This window comes from Linepithema humile, chromosome 8 (genome assembly GCF_040581485.1).
Source record: "Linepithema humile isolate Giens D197 chromosome 8, Lhum_UNIL_v1.0, whole genome shotgun sequence".
In the NCBI taxonomy this organism is placed as follows: domain Eukaryota; kingdom Metazoa; phylum Arthropoda; class Insecta; order Hymenoptera; family Formicidae; genus Linepithema; species Linepithema humile.
Genome location: NC_090135.1, coordinates 7299480 through 7317648, shown reverse-complemented (window position 1 = coordinate 7317648; position 18169 = coordinate 7299480). Strand labels below are relative to the sequence as shown.

General features: G+C 34.4%; 1 protein-coding gene across 3 annotated transcripts in view; it reads right to left on the bottom strand.

Moving 5' to 3' along the window:
• LOC105669287 (uncharacterized) overlaps positions 1-18169 on the bottom strand; it is a 62972-nt gene that overhangs the window by 27257 nt on the left and 17546 nt on the right. For all 3 annotated transcript variants that reach the window (XM_067360306.1, XM_012362162.2, XM_067360307.1), the window contains exon 3: positions 4971-5085. In XM_067360306.1, the coding sequence (XP_067216407.1) occupies positions 4971-5085 (115 nt within the window). The remainder of the gene's footprint in view (positions 1-4970; positions 5086-18169) is intronic.

Sequence of the window (18169 nt, the reverse complement as noted above, 5' to 3'; positions counted from 1 at the left end):
GTACAGCTGATCAGCTTTTTATCTCCTCTTTAAAGATTTATTCTCGCTCCGAACGGAATAAAACAAAGGCAAACAGTGTGGCGAAATGGCTAAGTGAATGAAAGCCACGAAATTTCACAATTTTATTCAACAATTTCTCGTTCGTGACATCTATTACAGAACGACGCTTCATACGTTCGTTATTTGTAATGTAATCATTTTTAGTTTAATTGGGTTTTAATTTAATATTTCAGGATTTTAGCAAACAAATGGTAGAGATTAAACGCCTAAGTACTATCTATGCCCGACCCATAATTTCGCGTTATTAAATAGTTGTGAGAGTTAGAGATTCTAAGGTTTCAAAATGTACATTAGTTATCACATTTTAATATAATAATAATTATTTTTTTAAATACAACAATTACAAGAGATTATCCCGAATAGAAAAGATAAAATTCTACTTTACGCTTAATCTTTGACTAGCCCTGATTCCCTTCATTCTCACAGGACGTTTATTCACCGCGACGTTTTCGTGAAGGGACCACGCTCAAAGGGAGGGAAAGAACCGGCCTTAAGGGATGAAGGGATTTCGTTTCGACGTATTTTGCCGGTAATGCAAACCAATCCTTGGCACCCCTTCTATCTCGATAACTCGTCTTCTTGGCACCGATAGGGGCTGGACGCAGGAGGGAAGAAAGAAATGGAGGAAGTTTTCTCGCACAAGGATATATCCTTATACTTCTTTTCTTCCATCGGTGTGATTCGGGTTGAGGGATAAAGGATGATTTTCGGGCACAAAGATAGGAAATCGCGCTCGCCTTATTCAAAGAACTGAATAGCGGGCCGCGGATTGGTCCGATGTTTTTCCGAGGGTTATTTCGAACCCTTGGAAATCCGAGGCTTTTCGAATTTCATAGTTTCTTCAATTCACAAAGCTTATCGAGATCCGTCGGATCCCGCGGACTTAACGAATCATTCGCAAACCGCATCTATTTATTTTAACGATTCCGAAATCTTTGCTCAAATACTTTATCGAATCACGATCTTGCGCTAGATTATATCTTTCTCTGGTCACACATAACTGAGTCATCACCTCGAATGCACACAAAAGGGGGTTCGGACTACGATGAATTACTGGCGGGTTTGGGGCCAACTTCGTGTCTTGGGAAGACTAATTTACGATCTATCTTGAACCCCTAGTAAAATTTATAATAATAATCTGCCACACTATCGCAAGTGTCGTCCACATATGCGCTAACCTTATAAAAATTTTTAAGCTTTGAATCAATTTATTTTGAATTTGTAATAAAAAAGCAATATTTTTGGTTATATATGTATAATTTTTCACAATAACAAATAATTAAAAAAAAATTGTTAGGTAAAAGTAATTTATTTTGACTGAAATCTGCAAAACAAAAACTTTAAATTTCAAGAATTCAAGAAATTTAATATCCTGGAGTTTAATAATTTTTTGTAATTATTGACCTTTAAAACGGAAAAATTCAAGCAACTCAAGATTTGAAAAACTAATAAAGTAAGCTGCAACTTATTTTCGTCTTTGCAATTTTGCTGGGTAAATTATATTATTTTCACGTTATTTTTGGAATAAGTTTGATAAAACCCGCACGAGCTTGCGGGTGAAAAATGGCTTGGAGGAAAAAAAAGATCGTAAAAAAACAGGTCGTGTACGCGGAACGATAGCCCGCAGGATTCGAACCGAAATCCTTGATAAATTGTTTAAGGACGCGTAAAGCGGGAAACAGGAGAAGAGGAAGGTTTCACGCGCGTCCCACGTGCGTCTACATTTTTTGGGTTATTCTCGATAAGAGGTCCCAGATTTACTTTCCCAAGTCAATAAGATTCGGAAAGTGTAGCAGCAAAAATAAGTCTTATATATTTCCAAAAATCTTATCTTGTTGCCACTTAAAAAACAAACAATAAATAATGTCGAAATCTTTTACACAAATTGCAATAAATTAACTATTTTACTTTAATCTAATTTATTTATCATAAAAGTAAAAAATCACATTTCTACTTTGTGTTATATCACATCAGGTTGTTAATAAATAATTAGTAAATTATTTTAATCTGATATTAAATCTTCTCCCCATTTATTTTTCAAAATTATAGAATTGAATTGCACAGTTTTATTATTTGATTGTGAATTTTAATCATCAACTAAAATGGAATATTCTGGTCAAAGCGCGGCAACGACAAACACGCTCAGTGAACATTCTCCCTGATCTAATTTCGAAGGATGCCACTTAATTTAAATGTCTATGCTACCATCCCTCGCTCTTTATCGTTCCTTCGGGGACAGAATAAATTGCTTCTTAAAGAATTGGAATTATATTTCTGCGAATAGTATCTTGTTGGAATTTCTCTTCTTCCTATTTTCTACTGCCATTGTTTAAACAAAAAGAATGACATAGCATCTAAAAAAATCCGAGAAAGAATTAACTCTTTATATTAGTATAAAAGTTAAAATTATAATCACTAACGTAATGTATGATTTATTTCTATATTTAAGCTAATTTTATATAATTGCAATTACATTTATACTATATAATAAATTTTTTATAATTATTTTCTGTACATTTTTAATAAAAAGAGAAAGAGAGATGGGAAAGTATGGTGAAAAAAGAAAATTGGAAAAGAAAGAAGGAAAACAGAAAAGAGAAAGACAGAAACAGAAAAAAGATGTAGAGAAAAAGAGAAAAAACTTGTAATATGGCTATCGTTTAACTCTTAAAAGATACATTTATGTCTTTACATTTCTGTTAGATTTATGATCGTTATTATCGGTTTCAACAGAGTTAAGTTAACATTTGAAGCCGATCTTTGCAGTTGGTTCGTTGATTCGCGGTGTTTGATATCCGCAGCGCAGTTCTTCGGCACGATGATTTGGCACGACGACAGCGATTGTTCCCAGGGAAGTTTTGCGGTTGGAATGGATGAGTTTACGCGGAGTTCCGGTGGTTTTGACAGAGCTTCGCGGCCGAAACTTGGCGCGCGGAACTATCAAAGAACGGGCGAGAAGTCTACGGCAATCAGTCGCCTGCCGCCGTACTAATGCGATTGTCGTTTAAAACAGTCGGTTCCCGTGACGAATTCTCGTGACTCGGCAACTCCCGACATTTACTTGGCACTTAGCAAACTCACCGACTCCAAACGATTATTTTCCGCAAGACGCAGTCATTTGGTATTCCAATAGTCGTCTGTTCCGCCAAATATCCGAAGACGCCCGGTAATAATTTGTTCTGCATTCTCACTACACATTTATCAGTGCATTTATATCACAAAAAAAAAATAATTAAAATATACATATCTCATTCTCATCATTTTTACCGTAAAGACATAAATTTAGACAACAATTTTCCAGAATTTTTGAGATTTTAAAAATCTCTCTTTAATTCTCTATATTTTCGCAAAGCAAAAAAAGTCTTTTTAAAATTTGCGAAGACTTGGGAGAATACCTAAGATTCATGGAGCTTCTAGGATCTCGGAGGACATCCGAAAATCTCTGTGAATTATAGTTAATCTGCGAGAATCTGTGGATGTCTAAGGATTTCTGAGGATCTCAGCAGATTGTCAGGATATCTTGTGAATCTCCAAAATTCACCGTCACGATAGCGCGTACCTCTCTAATTAAATGTGCACCCTTGCGCTATGATAAAGCATGACCAAACAGAGCAGGCTGTTTAAATAATGTTGGGAATGACAGAGGTTCATGCGACGATCAGTCAATACGAGTTTTCTAGTTCGCTGCACCCTGCGCGCTTATTTGCCTACAAATCAATTTTATCCATCAGTCCATTCCCTTTCTCTTCCACTACCCCGCTAGTTCATCTTTAATCAGCATTTTAAGATCGATATTCGAAGTCATCGACAAATATTTGTAATTTATACCAGCCGCAAATTCAGTTAGAATTGTTTACGGTACAGTAATGACAACTATGCGTAATATAACACTAATGATAATAAAATATCTTTCCACCATTTACAATACATACACACACATGGAATATTTACTATTTCCATCCATGTTATAGGATTCGCAGCGATGAGAATACGCTATGTGATCCCAGTTGCAAATATTACGCTATAATTAGTCGCTAATTGATATCGAGCACTTAACACATCGGCGCATTTCACGTGTTGTCTAATTAAAAAACATAGCATAGGCGCGTAACTCGTGACGCGCATTGCATCGTATAAAACTAATTTTTCACTTTTTTTTCATGCGGAATTAATGGAAATTGCAGTTGGATATTTTACTAATCAAATTTGTTATTTGCAGCCGGTATTTTATTAATCTTTAACGAAATATTCATGACAAAATTTTAAATATATTTTTAGTTATTAAACCTCGCCTACATTCTTCTAATAAAAAATTAATAACAAATATAACAATAATAACTATAATTCTATAATTTATATTATTTTATTCCAAATTATTTTCCAAAAATTTCAGAACTTTTTTATCAGATAATTTTAAATTTTTAAAAAATTTGGACATTTTCTTTACAAGAAAAACATATCGGTTTAATTATTAATTAATTAATCTTTTGTTTTGTGCACTTCTATTATCGTTGTTTTGTTTAACATAACAGATTGAAAAATCGGAATTTTCTGTTTGATTAATTTGATAGCGTGGTTCGATTACCAAACGTAATTAGTTTGCACTGTAAGCAAAACAGGACGCCGCGTCGTACTGAAACGAGTTTGCCCTTTACGCCGGACCACCGCCCTTCCGCATTGTAACGCAAATTTTCCTTACGCGTGCAAAGGGCAGCTACAACAACCGCCGCATTGCTAATTAGGATATTCGCTTGTTGCACAGGCGGGAATCTACTGTGGAAGTCATCCAGTCGGCATAATTAAATCCTAGCCTTTTAAGGGACCATCTTGATAATTTGAGAATTTGCCTTTTTTTATTAATAAATAAAATAGCGCGTGATTATAAAGAGCAAACAGGCAAGTAATTTTACCGTATTTTTGAGACGACCATGGGCGTGAATTCTAATTGGCGAAAACCCAACTCCTGCGGCTTCACGTCTTCTAGGCTGTCGTACCTCACGTAACTACAAGCCGGCGTGGGGATGTCTGGAACAAAGGATAGAAATTGAGCTGTCGACTCGATGTAAGAAAAACGCCAGAATTTGCATTACATATAGTTTATCACACAATTAATTTCTCATAAAATATTTTAATTAGCAGCATGGGCGTTGCTGCTCTTATTTAAAAAAATTAATAATCATCACAGATATTAAATGTTTATAGAAAAATTATGAGTAAAAAACAAAATTACTTCTATTTTATTATATTCAATACGTTATTTTAATTATAATGCGCTTATTTTGTTTTTACTAAATATTAATTATCTACAAATTTTATCTACAAAATTATTTTCAAATTTAATATTGAATATTAAAAAAACTGCTAAAAAACGAAATTAAATTACACAAAAAATATTGCCATTAGAATTTATTGTTATCCTTTCCCAGATATATTACGTACCTTGAAAACGAGAAAGCGGAAATTGATTCTTTAAAAATTAAAGAAGTTCTGAAACACTACGTGTACCTAGAACATTTTTATGTTTTGCGCGTTTACTTTCAATAAAATATAATTTCGAATCTTTTAACAGTTTAAAAAATTAATATTTGTTTTTTTTTATATAATTTTCTAAATTTTAGCAAATGTATTGATTAATGACTGTTTCGTGTTGATTATTTAATTAATAATAATTAATTATTAATTATATAAAATTACATATATAATGAATATTGATACAAATGTATATGAATAATATTGCTTTAAAAGTGTTTTATAACAATAATAATACTAATTATAATTATAATTATGTATCTTTTTTAAGTAAAAATTTCAAGATTTAACTTGTGTAAAAATAAACAGCCCAATTCTGCGCTCAATTGTTTCTCGGTATATTATCAGAAAAATCGCAACTGCAGAAGTAGGAAAAATGCAGCGCGAGCACGCTTCGGTACATAATTTCAACTTGGCCGGCGTTTGCGCGCAAAATTTTCGCTTGCACGGGTTGTAAAAAATTTCTATCTCAGCGAGCGTCGCGGAAAATTTCCGGATGCACGCTTCCCATTTCTCCAAAACATGACTTTTTTCCTCGACGTTCATTCTCGCTTCATTAACTGCGAATCGACGATCTAACTACGTTAAGAAAAAGAAAAGGATCATCCTTCCCTCGTGTGGAGCGAGAATGTTGGGTTATCAGAAGAAAGCAAGGGTTGGAGGGGGGAAAAGTAATAGTCTGCGAGGGGGGTAGATTGTAAAATCGATGAGACTCCTTCGAGCTCGCCAACTTCGTCGGGATCTTTTTATTACGAAAAAATCGCCCGTTAATTTTCCTCGCTGTCTTTCAGTCCTAATGTCTGTCAAAGTCGCTTTAAAATGGAATTATAAAAATTATTTTTTTATCTAATAAAAATAAAAAAATTTATTTTTGAAAAAATAAATCTTGAAGCGTCAAAATGAAGTAGTACCTTTGTTCTTTTTGTTATTAATGCACTATTAATGAAAAACTGTCGGAACAGAAAGTACAATTAAATTTGGAAGAAATTTTTTGTCCCGTCTTTAATAAGAACGATTACATCCGAAAAGTTGGAAAAAACAGAAACAATTTAAAAGGATTAATTAAACAATGATAGTGAGCAACTTTTGCGAATATTTGTTTTAGGTAAACAGGATCATTGAATCCCGACGAGATTGTTTGCTTTGCGCTTAATGAGCGGGGTCACTGTTCGAAAAGTTAGAAAACGATTGAGGGGAATGAGTGAAGGAGAAAAGAGAGACGGTGTGGGGCGCGATAAACCGTTGAGGTACTCCAATCAACTTCTCAACTTTAACCGCGCTTCCGCCTTCCGGTCGGCAATTTCCACTAATGAATGCTCCATGCGAATTCAAAGAAACCACAATCCTCAGTCATACATATGAAAATGATGAGTGATAAAATTGCAATAATATCGGACTGATGCTTCGGCAGTTGAAGCTTTCTTCTTCAAGCACACTGTTGCCGGTAAAGTTGCCCGCTATATTAACATTTAAATTAAATGAACGAAATGAACAAAGTTCATGAAATATTATCCCCAGCCATCGAAATGACCAATGGACGGTCTCGGCAATAAATCACCCGGTCTTTCTCCGTAACGCTCATTCGTTATTTACAGAGATTTAACTCCGACAATGGAGGGACGGCGTGCCTAGACGCGGGTTGGAGCCCTCTTCAAGGGACAAGGATGGTAATTTCAATTTACCTGCCTTTTCGCTTCAGCGCGATGACGGCGGGCGTCGCCGGCGCGACATTTATTGCCACGATGAGGCACCGTTCGGGATTATTATGCGCCCGGGATGCATTCTTATGCGACGACGCTTAATCGTCGCTGTTCAACAGCTCTCCTACCGCCCAGCCGCCATTAATTCTACGAAGTTCGTTGCCGGAATTGCGATGGGATTCCGGGATCCACCGTGGCGAAATTAAAAGGCAAACGACATTTCAACGCCCAGGACAAACGCCCTTGAGAGGACGGAATGATGTTTGTCCAAGTGCGGAATAAGATGGCAGCGATTTGCGCATACACCGACAAATATCGTCCGATCGGATGTTGCGAGACACATTTGACACTAATGTTAAATTTAAATTTTTAACTTTTGAATCTCAATTTCTGACCTATAATGCAAAATTGAATTTAAATTATCACACCGAATGAAATGCTTCTAAATATTGCGTTTACGCAGATGTTTCCTACACGCAAAATTGCAACAAATAATAGCGCTCCACGTGATTGCATGCCGCTCTTAAATCGTCGAGCTTCATTTAACGTTTTCCACTAACTGACTCCGACATGTTAAGAGCTTTTGTCTACTCTTTCGAGGGCTTTAAAGCTTTCGTGTGGCCGGTCAGGCAGTCAGATCGTCTCTCGCGCGTCGTCTGGAAATAACAGCAATAGAGACGGTAACAATTTCTCAACTGCATATAGAAAAAGAATAAAAAAAATCAGAGCTGGCTTTTAAAAGAAGATAAATATATTCATTGCACGAGAGATTGAGAGCGTATCAATAAAAAAGATTCAAGCATTGAGCTTGCTTTTTGTAAAAGCGCATAAAAAATAAATTTTTTTGCGAAATGTGAGAGATAAATTATGTTTGTTCTTTATTTAAATTGCTATAAACTGGAATAATTAACATATTACAATAAAATGCAATGAAATTTAACGTATAATATCCAGAAAAATTAATTAATATTTTTAATATTTATTATATGTATGTGTCGCTACAGAAAATTGAACAAGAACATTTATTATTGACATTCAAATGAGTACAAGTTATAGATCATACTGTCTCGGAATGAATAAACTCTTGAGTGAACTCTTGAAGTCGTTGCTGACGTCGAACAAGAACAAGAAAAATAATTATCCGTGTAGAAACAACCAGCCTGTTAACTGAAACTCGCTGCAAGATGCTAAAGGACTGGGAATGACGTTATTTACGAGCGACGATTGTTTTAAAAAACGCCGAAAGAATCGAGCATTGCCATCGGCGTTCTCAAGAAAACAAGAAAGAAAGAAAGGAAGAGAGAGAGAAAGAGAGAGAGAGAGAGAGAGAGAGAGAGAAAGAACAATAAGAGAGAAAGAGAGAAGCAGGGCTCAAAGGGTCAAATTCCAATAAGAAATGAAAGAAGATGAGGGCTCCTTTAGTTGGACTAAAAGACACGTCTGCAGAAACGAGCTCGATTGCTTTATTGGATAGGATTAAAAAGCACCTTCAAAGCAGTTGTTTGTAATTCTGATGAAAGAACCGCATTATAAAGGAATTGCCAGTTCGCCGGAAATTCACGCCTGAATTCAATAAATTGAAATTTAAAGCGTAACTAATTTCATTTTATCATATTATCGATATATTATTAATTATATGCATTTTCGTTTTATTTTTTCACGATAATATTCTACATTTATTATTATTATTTATTTATTATATAATATTGTATCACTACGCATATTAACGTGATTATTATACTCGAATTTCGAACTTTTCACCGAGTATTCGAACATACATTTACGCGTGTGTAAAACTTTTCGTAGAGGAGCAGGATTTCTTGCATTAATTTGTTTGCGCAGAATATAGCAAATACGAAGAAACCCCCATATACTGAAGCTATGATTATTTCAAGATGCACTCACAAAAATTGGCTGCCGCGCATCCTTTTTCTGCCCTACTACGCTTCTCCAGAATGTATCTGCGAAATGATCTCACATGTCTTGCGAAATATCGATGTGATTAATTTATTATTAATTTTTAACACAATATGTTTTTTTTGTGGACAAAAAGATAGGATTTAACTGATATATGAGAAACAAATTTGTGTTAAAAGATAAAAAATTTTTTCAATCCATAAAATAAAAGAAATTTAAAGATATTCTTAAGTCTGACTCTCGTTAGCCTTTTCTACTAGCAAGTCGATATTTTTTTATTTATCACTGATTAACCACAACATGCTTTTTATAACAAAAATTTGAATTTTTACTGACAACCGGAAGATAAATACTTAGAAAATTCTTTCAATTTAAGGAAGAAGTGGAATTTAGCAACAATTTGTAGTTTAATATTTTCACATACTTGATATTTTTTCCTAGCACGTTGACGTTGACGTCAACAAAAATCAATCTAGACACATATAAATTATAATATTATAATATTTTTTTCACAGTATTCAGTATATTCAAAGTTTATGAACAAAAAACAAACAAATTTTGATTTATTATTTATCATCCTATTAAAAAAAAACAAAAAAAATGAATTATTGATAATTAGCTCTTTTCAATTCCATTTTTTGATGCTAAATCACGTCTGTCTATGAGCGTGAAATGGCCGCTAAGTGCTTTTCAGCTAGTAATCGATTTAAGAGAGCTTGATAAACGCCGCTTTTTAATCTTAAAAGCGATGCGCGACTAATTACGTCGAAATTACGGCGCAAAAAAGGATTGAGTTTCGTATCTGTGCTTATTAATTGCGATTTTTGTTTTAAGTATTTTCAAACAGATGATTTATCGAACATCTGTTCGGAGAACCAGAGTCAATTGCTGTGTGGACGAAGACGATGTTGTATTATCACGCTGCCCATGTAAGGATATCGACAAGGACTTCGCCAAAGTGAACCAGTACCTCTGTTAACGGAAGGAACGTGTCTCGCTTACGGACTGGCCTTTGATCATGTGATTTCCTTTGATCGACCTGTAATCATCCTTCCTGTCGACATCCACAACACCCTGATGATAGCGATCGTTACCCGTAATATTTAACTTAAAAGTTAGTTGATTTTTACGACGCGAACATGAAACATTTATTTATAATATTACACTCACGCATGACAGCGGTAAATATATTAGTTAACCTTTTTAAAATTCTAAACAAAGTAACATGACATGAAACAAAAATAAAAAAAAAAAACACGTTAAAAATTATCTTCAAATATACATACAATGCATTTTTCGTTTGCTAAAATATGCATTGTTTTACTAAAATATGCATTGTTGAAATAAATGAATGCAAAAAAATATCTCTCTTTTCAAGGGACGTATGAAAAATAAACCAATGAAATGGGCACACATACATATGTATACACGTGCATACACATTGGTGCAACAGCGCGTCATTTGGATGGATTTAGACGGAAATTTTCGCTAGTGATCTTCGCGCAAATCCCTTTTGTTTGGCGTTTATAATAAAGCGATAAAGCGGTCGGTATCGACTTCTGCACGCTATTCTTCCATTATGTCGCGATTTGTATTACATCGCGCGTATTAACGAAACAATGGCGCGTATCGTCACGCGATATACACGCTCGTCATACGTTACGCGCGCAATCATTAATAAAAACGAGCTCGCCGTCACGCGTTTTACAATAACACGTCACAGTCTGACAATGTTTAAAAAAGCACCTGAGCGCTGTAAGACAGCGATTGAAAAAAAAAGTTCTCACGGAATATTTCCTTAAAATAATTTTTAAAATTCTTCAATGTTTATCATGTATATTCAATCGTTATCATATGTAAAAGATTTACACATAAAAAATTCACAGCAGGAATAGAAAGATTAAAACTTCTCTTAAAACTTTACAATTACGACCTTCTTTTAGAAACGTATGTTCTTGCTTTTATATTTTTATTTATTTACTTTTTTTTAATATCTGGAAATTCGAGGAAGAAAAGAATTATCTTGCGCGTTATCCGCGATATAAAACCCAACATATTCGCAATCGTACGAAAGACTCGGTCGTGTATTCGGCGACCTGTAAACTTCGATAAAGCCCAACTTTCGAGGTGATAAGGTCGGGCGGTCGAAGGGCGTGGCTTATCAAGGCTTTCGCCTTCGTCTAGCCCTTCCGGTGGGACTCGCAACTTTTTAACGAAACTCTCCATAGCCACGTCGAACGTGCGTCTGGCTACGTCTGGTAGGCTATGAAATGCGGCCGCGCCGGTTTGTTGCTGCAAAATCAATATCGCTCTCCGCGTCCCGTTTCCCTCTCCGCCCGCAATCGTCTCTCTTTCTCGCTTTTCTTCCAGCTTCCCGCTCGTAACCGGAAACGTTGCAAGGAGCGACTCAAAACGCGAATATCAGATAGGAACTGAAATGATAATGAAGAAGAAAATAAACTCTTTAACTTCTTTCTACAAATTATTATATTGGAAAGAAAAAGGACTAGAGTTTAGTCACTTTTACAAATAATAAATAATTTCATGTTTTTTGAAATATAAAGATTAAAAAAAATTAATAATGATTTTTATTTAATAGTCATAATTTTTAGCAGTTTTTTTATAATAGCAAGACAATGGTCCTTTATTTAGAATTTATTTAAGATTTCAATTAGTATCTCTCTGTAGTGTGTTATCTTTTGGTAATAATATTGAAACAGTGATCAGTTTCTGACTAAATTAATGCATCGATAAATCATCTGTTTTCCTTCATAGATAAATAATAAAAAACTTTAAACATTTATAAAGTTCCGCATATCTCGAAAACAATTGGAAATACAGAGTCAACATTATTTACTTCTCGTCATCAATCATTATTTAAGCAGCATAAAATGCGCGAGCTGGGATGCTAATAACGAAGGAATAAAAACTGAAATCCCTCTATGGTAGATCGCACTGCATTATTAATACGCAGTATCGTAAAAGCGCGAGGAAAATGCAGACTAAATTTTCATTTTTATCGAGCCACGTTGTTCGTAAATGTGGCCGTTATATGTAAGTTCGGAAGCGCGTCGCGCGCGCGAATTCACCGACTATTAAACGATAGTTTAACGCTTCCTCGTAACGATTCTTCTTCGTAACGAGTACTCTCCGCAACACAGGGAGACCTCAGGTGCAGAGTCCGTCCCGGCTTTTAGCCGATATTTCAATCAACCGACCGCTACGCTATGTTTAATCGATTCAACGCATTTCGTAGAAAATTCATTTAAACTGTCCCCAAGATCAAAACTTGGAATCTGTTGGATAAAACAGTTGTTTGTGCCTAATTCTATTTAAATTGGCGAGGATAAAAAAATTGTGAAAAATTGCAGAACTAAAATTTAATTCGAATTCATGAAATCTATAAGTTTCAAAGACTTTTTTTTTTGGCGTTTCTCAGTACTTATTAAAATTAGAGATTACAAAAATACAAAATATCACGAAATTATATTTTAAGTATTTTATACTTATAAATCGTGTTAATCGTGTTACAGAAAAAAGACAAAATCCAAGTGATTTTAATATTCTCGGCTAAAGGTATTTTTGAAGCTGATTCTTTCCGAGAGACGTTTTAAATCTTCTGAAACGCTGCGCCGACATACATGGTAATTTTATGCACTCTGAGGCAACAGCTTCCTCCTGCAATTCGATGCATTTCACGGAGCGTCTTTGAAGAAAGTCGCAATGAAGGCTAAGAGGTTAAGGGATGGTACAAGAGGGGAAGTGGGTTAAGTGCAGCTTTGGGTAAGTAGATTCAAGTCTCATTGAACGACTTGAATCATTCATTTCTGACATTTCTTTCGCGTACAAGTATTTTCTGAAGATAATGCACGATAAAGATGACGCAGCTAAATTTGAAATATAAAAACAAATAAATAGAATAGTACTGGCATAAATATAATGTAATGAAACGTTTATCTATCACATGTTACGTCTCGCGGCATTCAGGGTCTGATAAAAGAGGTCAAAATTCGAGCTTGAACGCGCAAAAGCGCTCGACAGAACAACTATAACGTTTCCGGGGTGTATAAGTAAGTGAGCGAGTAAGCTCGTTTCCTTCTCATAGTTTAGCGCCAGCTCCGGATCACGCACTTTGCCGGCAAGTTAGCGGCAAGTTGCCGCCTAGTTCAGGCCCGCGCTCGTATACCGAGCTGCAGGTGCGGCCGCTTTGAGAGAACTTTGACACGTATTATACTCGTTAAGTTGGAGTTCTCACAACTACCCTCGCGACCGCCCGCGCGCAAGAACGCGCTCGATATTGCTCGATCGTGAACTAATCATCCGTCTGCTCTGGAATTTGGCGATTTAAAAAAAGAATAATTATTCAAAAATCAATCTACACAATCTGAGAGCAAAATGCAAGTTATTCTAAATTCTGAAAATCTCAGGAGGATCTCTGAGGGTGAAACTAGAGTGTAGATTTAATATGAAACGCACCGAGAGAACTCTCGGGTATCGTGTACAACTATTGGGTCAAGTTAAATTTACCATTAGCAAGTGTGTCGAAGGTGAGTGTGTGTTACCAGATTAAGGGATGTGGCTTGCATAATATAAGCAGAAAATTTTATCTCCAATTTATCAATTATTCGAACTGAACTTATAAAAAAAAAGCAAATTGAAATAAGCAAATTAAAATTTGTTATTTCTTTGTGAAAACTTTATTTTATTTAAATTAGTTCATTATATTTGAAATAAGTTTCTACAAGTTGCAGCTTGTTAAATATACAAATACTTTTCAATCTTCGAGTTTTCTCATTATCTTGTGGCTTTACGTTTTTCCGACAAGAGAAAAATAAACTCGCATTAAAGGTAAAATGTTCCGGTCCGGTCACGATCCTCTGAGGAGCTCTTCATGTGCAATATCATGCTAAGGTTACAATTTCTCGAGAATATTCCCGTTGCATCTTTTGCTTCACTCTGGTCGTTTTACTTGCATCCTTTACTCTCCCGGCGTGGTTCAGCATTCCTTAGACACGCTCCGGTTTCGTCTGACGAATTACATTTCCTGAGATTTTGTCGCGTTATCTGCAGAAGGAAGTCTTGCATTGTTAGCGTGCGCAATCTAAGCGGTTAATCACCCTGAGGCAAACTCTCATTAGTAAGTTTCTAGCTTCGCAAAATTCAGTCCGATGAAGTATTTCCCACTCACTGATTTTAACTTTGTCCGATGTTGAAATGCTAATCTTGAAATATAAAGTTTTCTAAATTTTTGAGCGCGAATGCTTCACACTTACAGAAACTCGTAGATTTGGAAAAGTAAAAGGTGAATATATATTAGAATAAAGTTTAAAAAACGATTTAGCGCGCATAAAATATCTGATAACATAAATAATAAAAAATTCCAATTCCAGATTTAAAGATATAAAGATTCAATAAACCGAATATAGAACAATTTTTATACAAGCATTCACTTTGCATTTTATAAATCATTAATTTGCTAACACCACAAATGACATTTCCTGGCAATTAAATCCGATTATTGTAATTTACTTGTTTTATACCCTAGCAAATTAGTATTTTCCAATAATTATAACTTTAAGCTCTCCACTTCCGAGCTTACATTTGACATAAATTGATAATTATGTAGAAATTTGCAAGTTTCTAAATGTTTAGGTTTAATGTAGTTTCCTAGTCAACAACGAACATATCGAATAGGTCGAATAGATCGAATAAATACAAGCTTCTACATTTTCTAGCTCCGTCAGTTAATCCTCGGTTTCCCGATAAGACTCTGAGACTCGTCGAAGCTCGATTTATCGCGGCACAATATGTCGCAAGCTAGTACTTGCAAGCACAGGTTCGAAAAGGGACGATCGATCGCTGAAGCGCAACCCCTGTAATTTGTTCACATAAATTTGCCCTCTCTGGCCATGCTAATATATACTTGTAAGTATATTGAAGAATATTCTATTAATATAAATAAGAGAGACTTGGAAAAAAGTACCTTACAGATTAATTAAAATTTAATTATGCACTTTTTTATGAAATATTATGCGTCCTATCGCATAAAGTCTAAGACCGCAATATTCTTTTTACACACCAGGTCTTCTTGCGTCCTTCAATATTGAAGCATTTTAACTGTTGAATATACAAATTTTTGGTGTAAAAAAGTTATTTTGTTATTCCTTTTTCCAAGATCTCTATTTTCTGGATGATATGTCGAGGGCCAGGTGTAAATTAGAAAAAGTAAAGTTTCTTGGAAACTTTCGAAGCAAAATCTCCCCCCACCGCTCGCTCTTATTCATTTCTATCCATTCGCAGTAATCTCGAATAGTCTCGACTCTCGTGATTTATACACGTTTGTATTTGCGTGTTGTGTATATTAGCGAACTGGATATGCCGATGTTATCAACAATAACATACGCCAGCGTGAGGCAAAATATTAGTTGTAAACTAATATTAAGTTATAAAGTAAAACACAACAATTTTGTGCGTTGCCCTAAATTGCCAGATGCAATTAGCTTTCTGCATAAATAGTTAGGGAATTTTGATATCTAAAGGCTCGAAAATTTTAATAATCTTCTAGATCCATGCAGTAAATCATTCAATAGACAAATATGTATATTTTAAATAAATCAAATAATATATTCAATGTTTTAAATTTTATATGTATAAAGGACGTAGTTTTACTCACATGCACAAATTGTGCAATCCTAATTAAAAGACAAAATAACACTTTTATGTACAACAATTTTTTCTATAGAAAACAATTTTACCTTTTGTTTTAATATTTTTTCAATTTATTATATTAATTAAAACAACGCTGCGTTTTATGTGTACAACCATTCTTGTAGTACACGCATGCACTTGTACTTTTAATTAGCGTAGATTTCTGATATCATGTCTTCTGTAGTGTAAATAACATCGAGGTCCACACAGATTTTCTCTCTGTTTCAACTATTTGCTACGTTCATTCACTCAAAAATTTATCTACGTCATGCAATTTTCTTATTTGAAACATTGATAATATTTTACGTCTGTTCTGTAAGAAAGATTACGTTTCTCTTTGTATTAAATTTTTCAATTACTGGCAGCTTGTGAAAAGATGATATTAAGATAGAGTAGGAAATTAGATAAACTAAGACATATCGAATAATAAAACGACAGTCTCGACAAAAACAAATCGAGACAACGTAATAATATATTTTTTTTTATCATATTTATTCGTGATAAAAAATGTATTTCTTTTTTTATATTTCGTTTTCAGCTTCGTAATTCCGCAAGTAAATATTTTTGCTCGTACATAGAAGATAACCGGTGGAATACTTTTACGCATGAATTATAATCGTGCATGGCAGGCAAAATGACATTTTGAGTAGCGAAGTTTATATTTTATCACGGACGTTGAAATATCTGTACATCAAAACAAAGCGAGCAACATTATTTACGACGACACTAAATTTTATGTTTGTATAACGGTGCTGTTGCAATCGCGTTTTTTCGCTTCGCGGTTATTAAATAGCCGGTAATTAAATTTTGGCCATTAATTTTTAGTGAGCGTTCTCTCTATCATTCGTTATTTTTACCATCACTTGCACATGTATGAAATTCTTTTTCGAGAATTTGCAGCATCCAAAATATGAGATTGCCAAAATATAAGTTAAAATTTTATTTTCTTATCTTATTTTTTCTCTGGTATTTTTTTAATTTAACTTTATTGTTATTGTTATTTTTTATCAGCTTTTTCTAAATTGCTACTTCTGTGTTTGATTGTATTTTTCAAATAATTTATATTGCTTTAATTTAAACTGAGAATTTCATACAGTAACTCGCTCGCATGTGAAGTTTATATTTGATGCTAGATGCATGTAAAATATTATAACAACAAGAAAGATGATAGAGGTATATCTTTTCGTGCTTCGTAATAACGCTTGAAAATTTATCCAATGTCTCAGCTCACCGGAAACGTATGTTTCGGTATCTTCAACGAGATGAAACTTTTTGAGAACGCAGTTCTGCGCGACGAGATACACCAGATACACAGCTGCTTGAATCTAATCAATTATTCAGAAGACATTTTCAATATCCATATTTGTAGAAGTTTCACATTTAAAATCACAACATTTTCCACTTTTGAAATATTCAATCTGTTATATTTTTCAGTTTTCGCTTCATCAAAATATTCTCAGATTCTTCAATTTTTAAAGATATTATTTTTCAATTTCTGAATGTTTCTCTCAAGTGCAAAGAAAAAGTTTAGAAATATGAGAAAGAGATGCTAATACAAATTCATCATTGAAAATCGCTTGCAATTTTTATCTTATAAATTCTCCACCTACGTTATTTTAATTTTTACTTTGCCATTATTAATTAATAGTAAAATAAATTATTTTCAAATATTTACATTTTTTTCAGATCTTGAAAGCTTTCGAAATATTTTCGGTTTAATCTCTACAGCGTATTTTTGTATGTACAATGCATTTTTGTTCTCTCAGCTCTTTTCACAGAGTTCTTTATTCTGGAAATGCTACATTTTAGCTGTAGATTCAAAAACTTGTCAAGCGGGACAGTTCAAGAATAGAAATCCGTCCAAACATTTGATAAATTTCACGGATGATTTTAAGAAATAACACAACTGATTTCCATTTGGCTTTTATCTTCTCGTTCTCTCATCGCGGGGAACTTTCGCGGAGAACTTACACGCTCGTAAAGTTCAATCTGCTCGCGAAAAAATGAAAAAGAGCGAGCGGAGGGTCAGCGGGACACGAGAATGGGAATGGAAGACATCGCGGTAGAGGACAAAACTTTTCGCCATACCTTTCGTATCTGCACTGACAGAAGCGGTCGCACGAAAGAGAGATGACATAGAAAATGAAATCGATAAAGCAAAAAAAACAGCAAAAAAGGATATAAAAGAAAAAGCAAGAGATGTATAGTGATTTGTTGGAAATATTAGTTCTGTGAAAACTGACAAGGTATAAAAT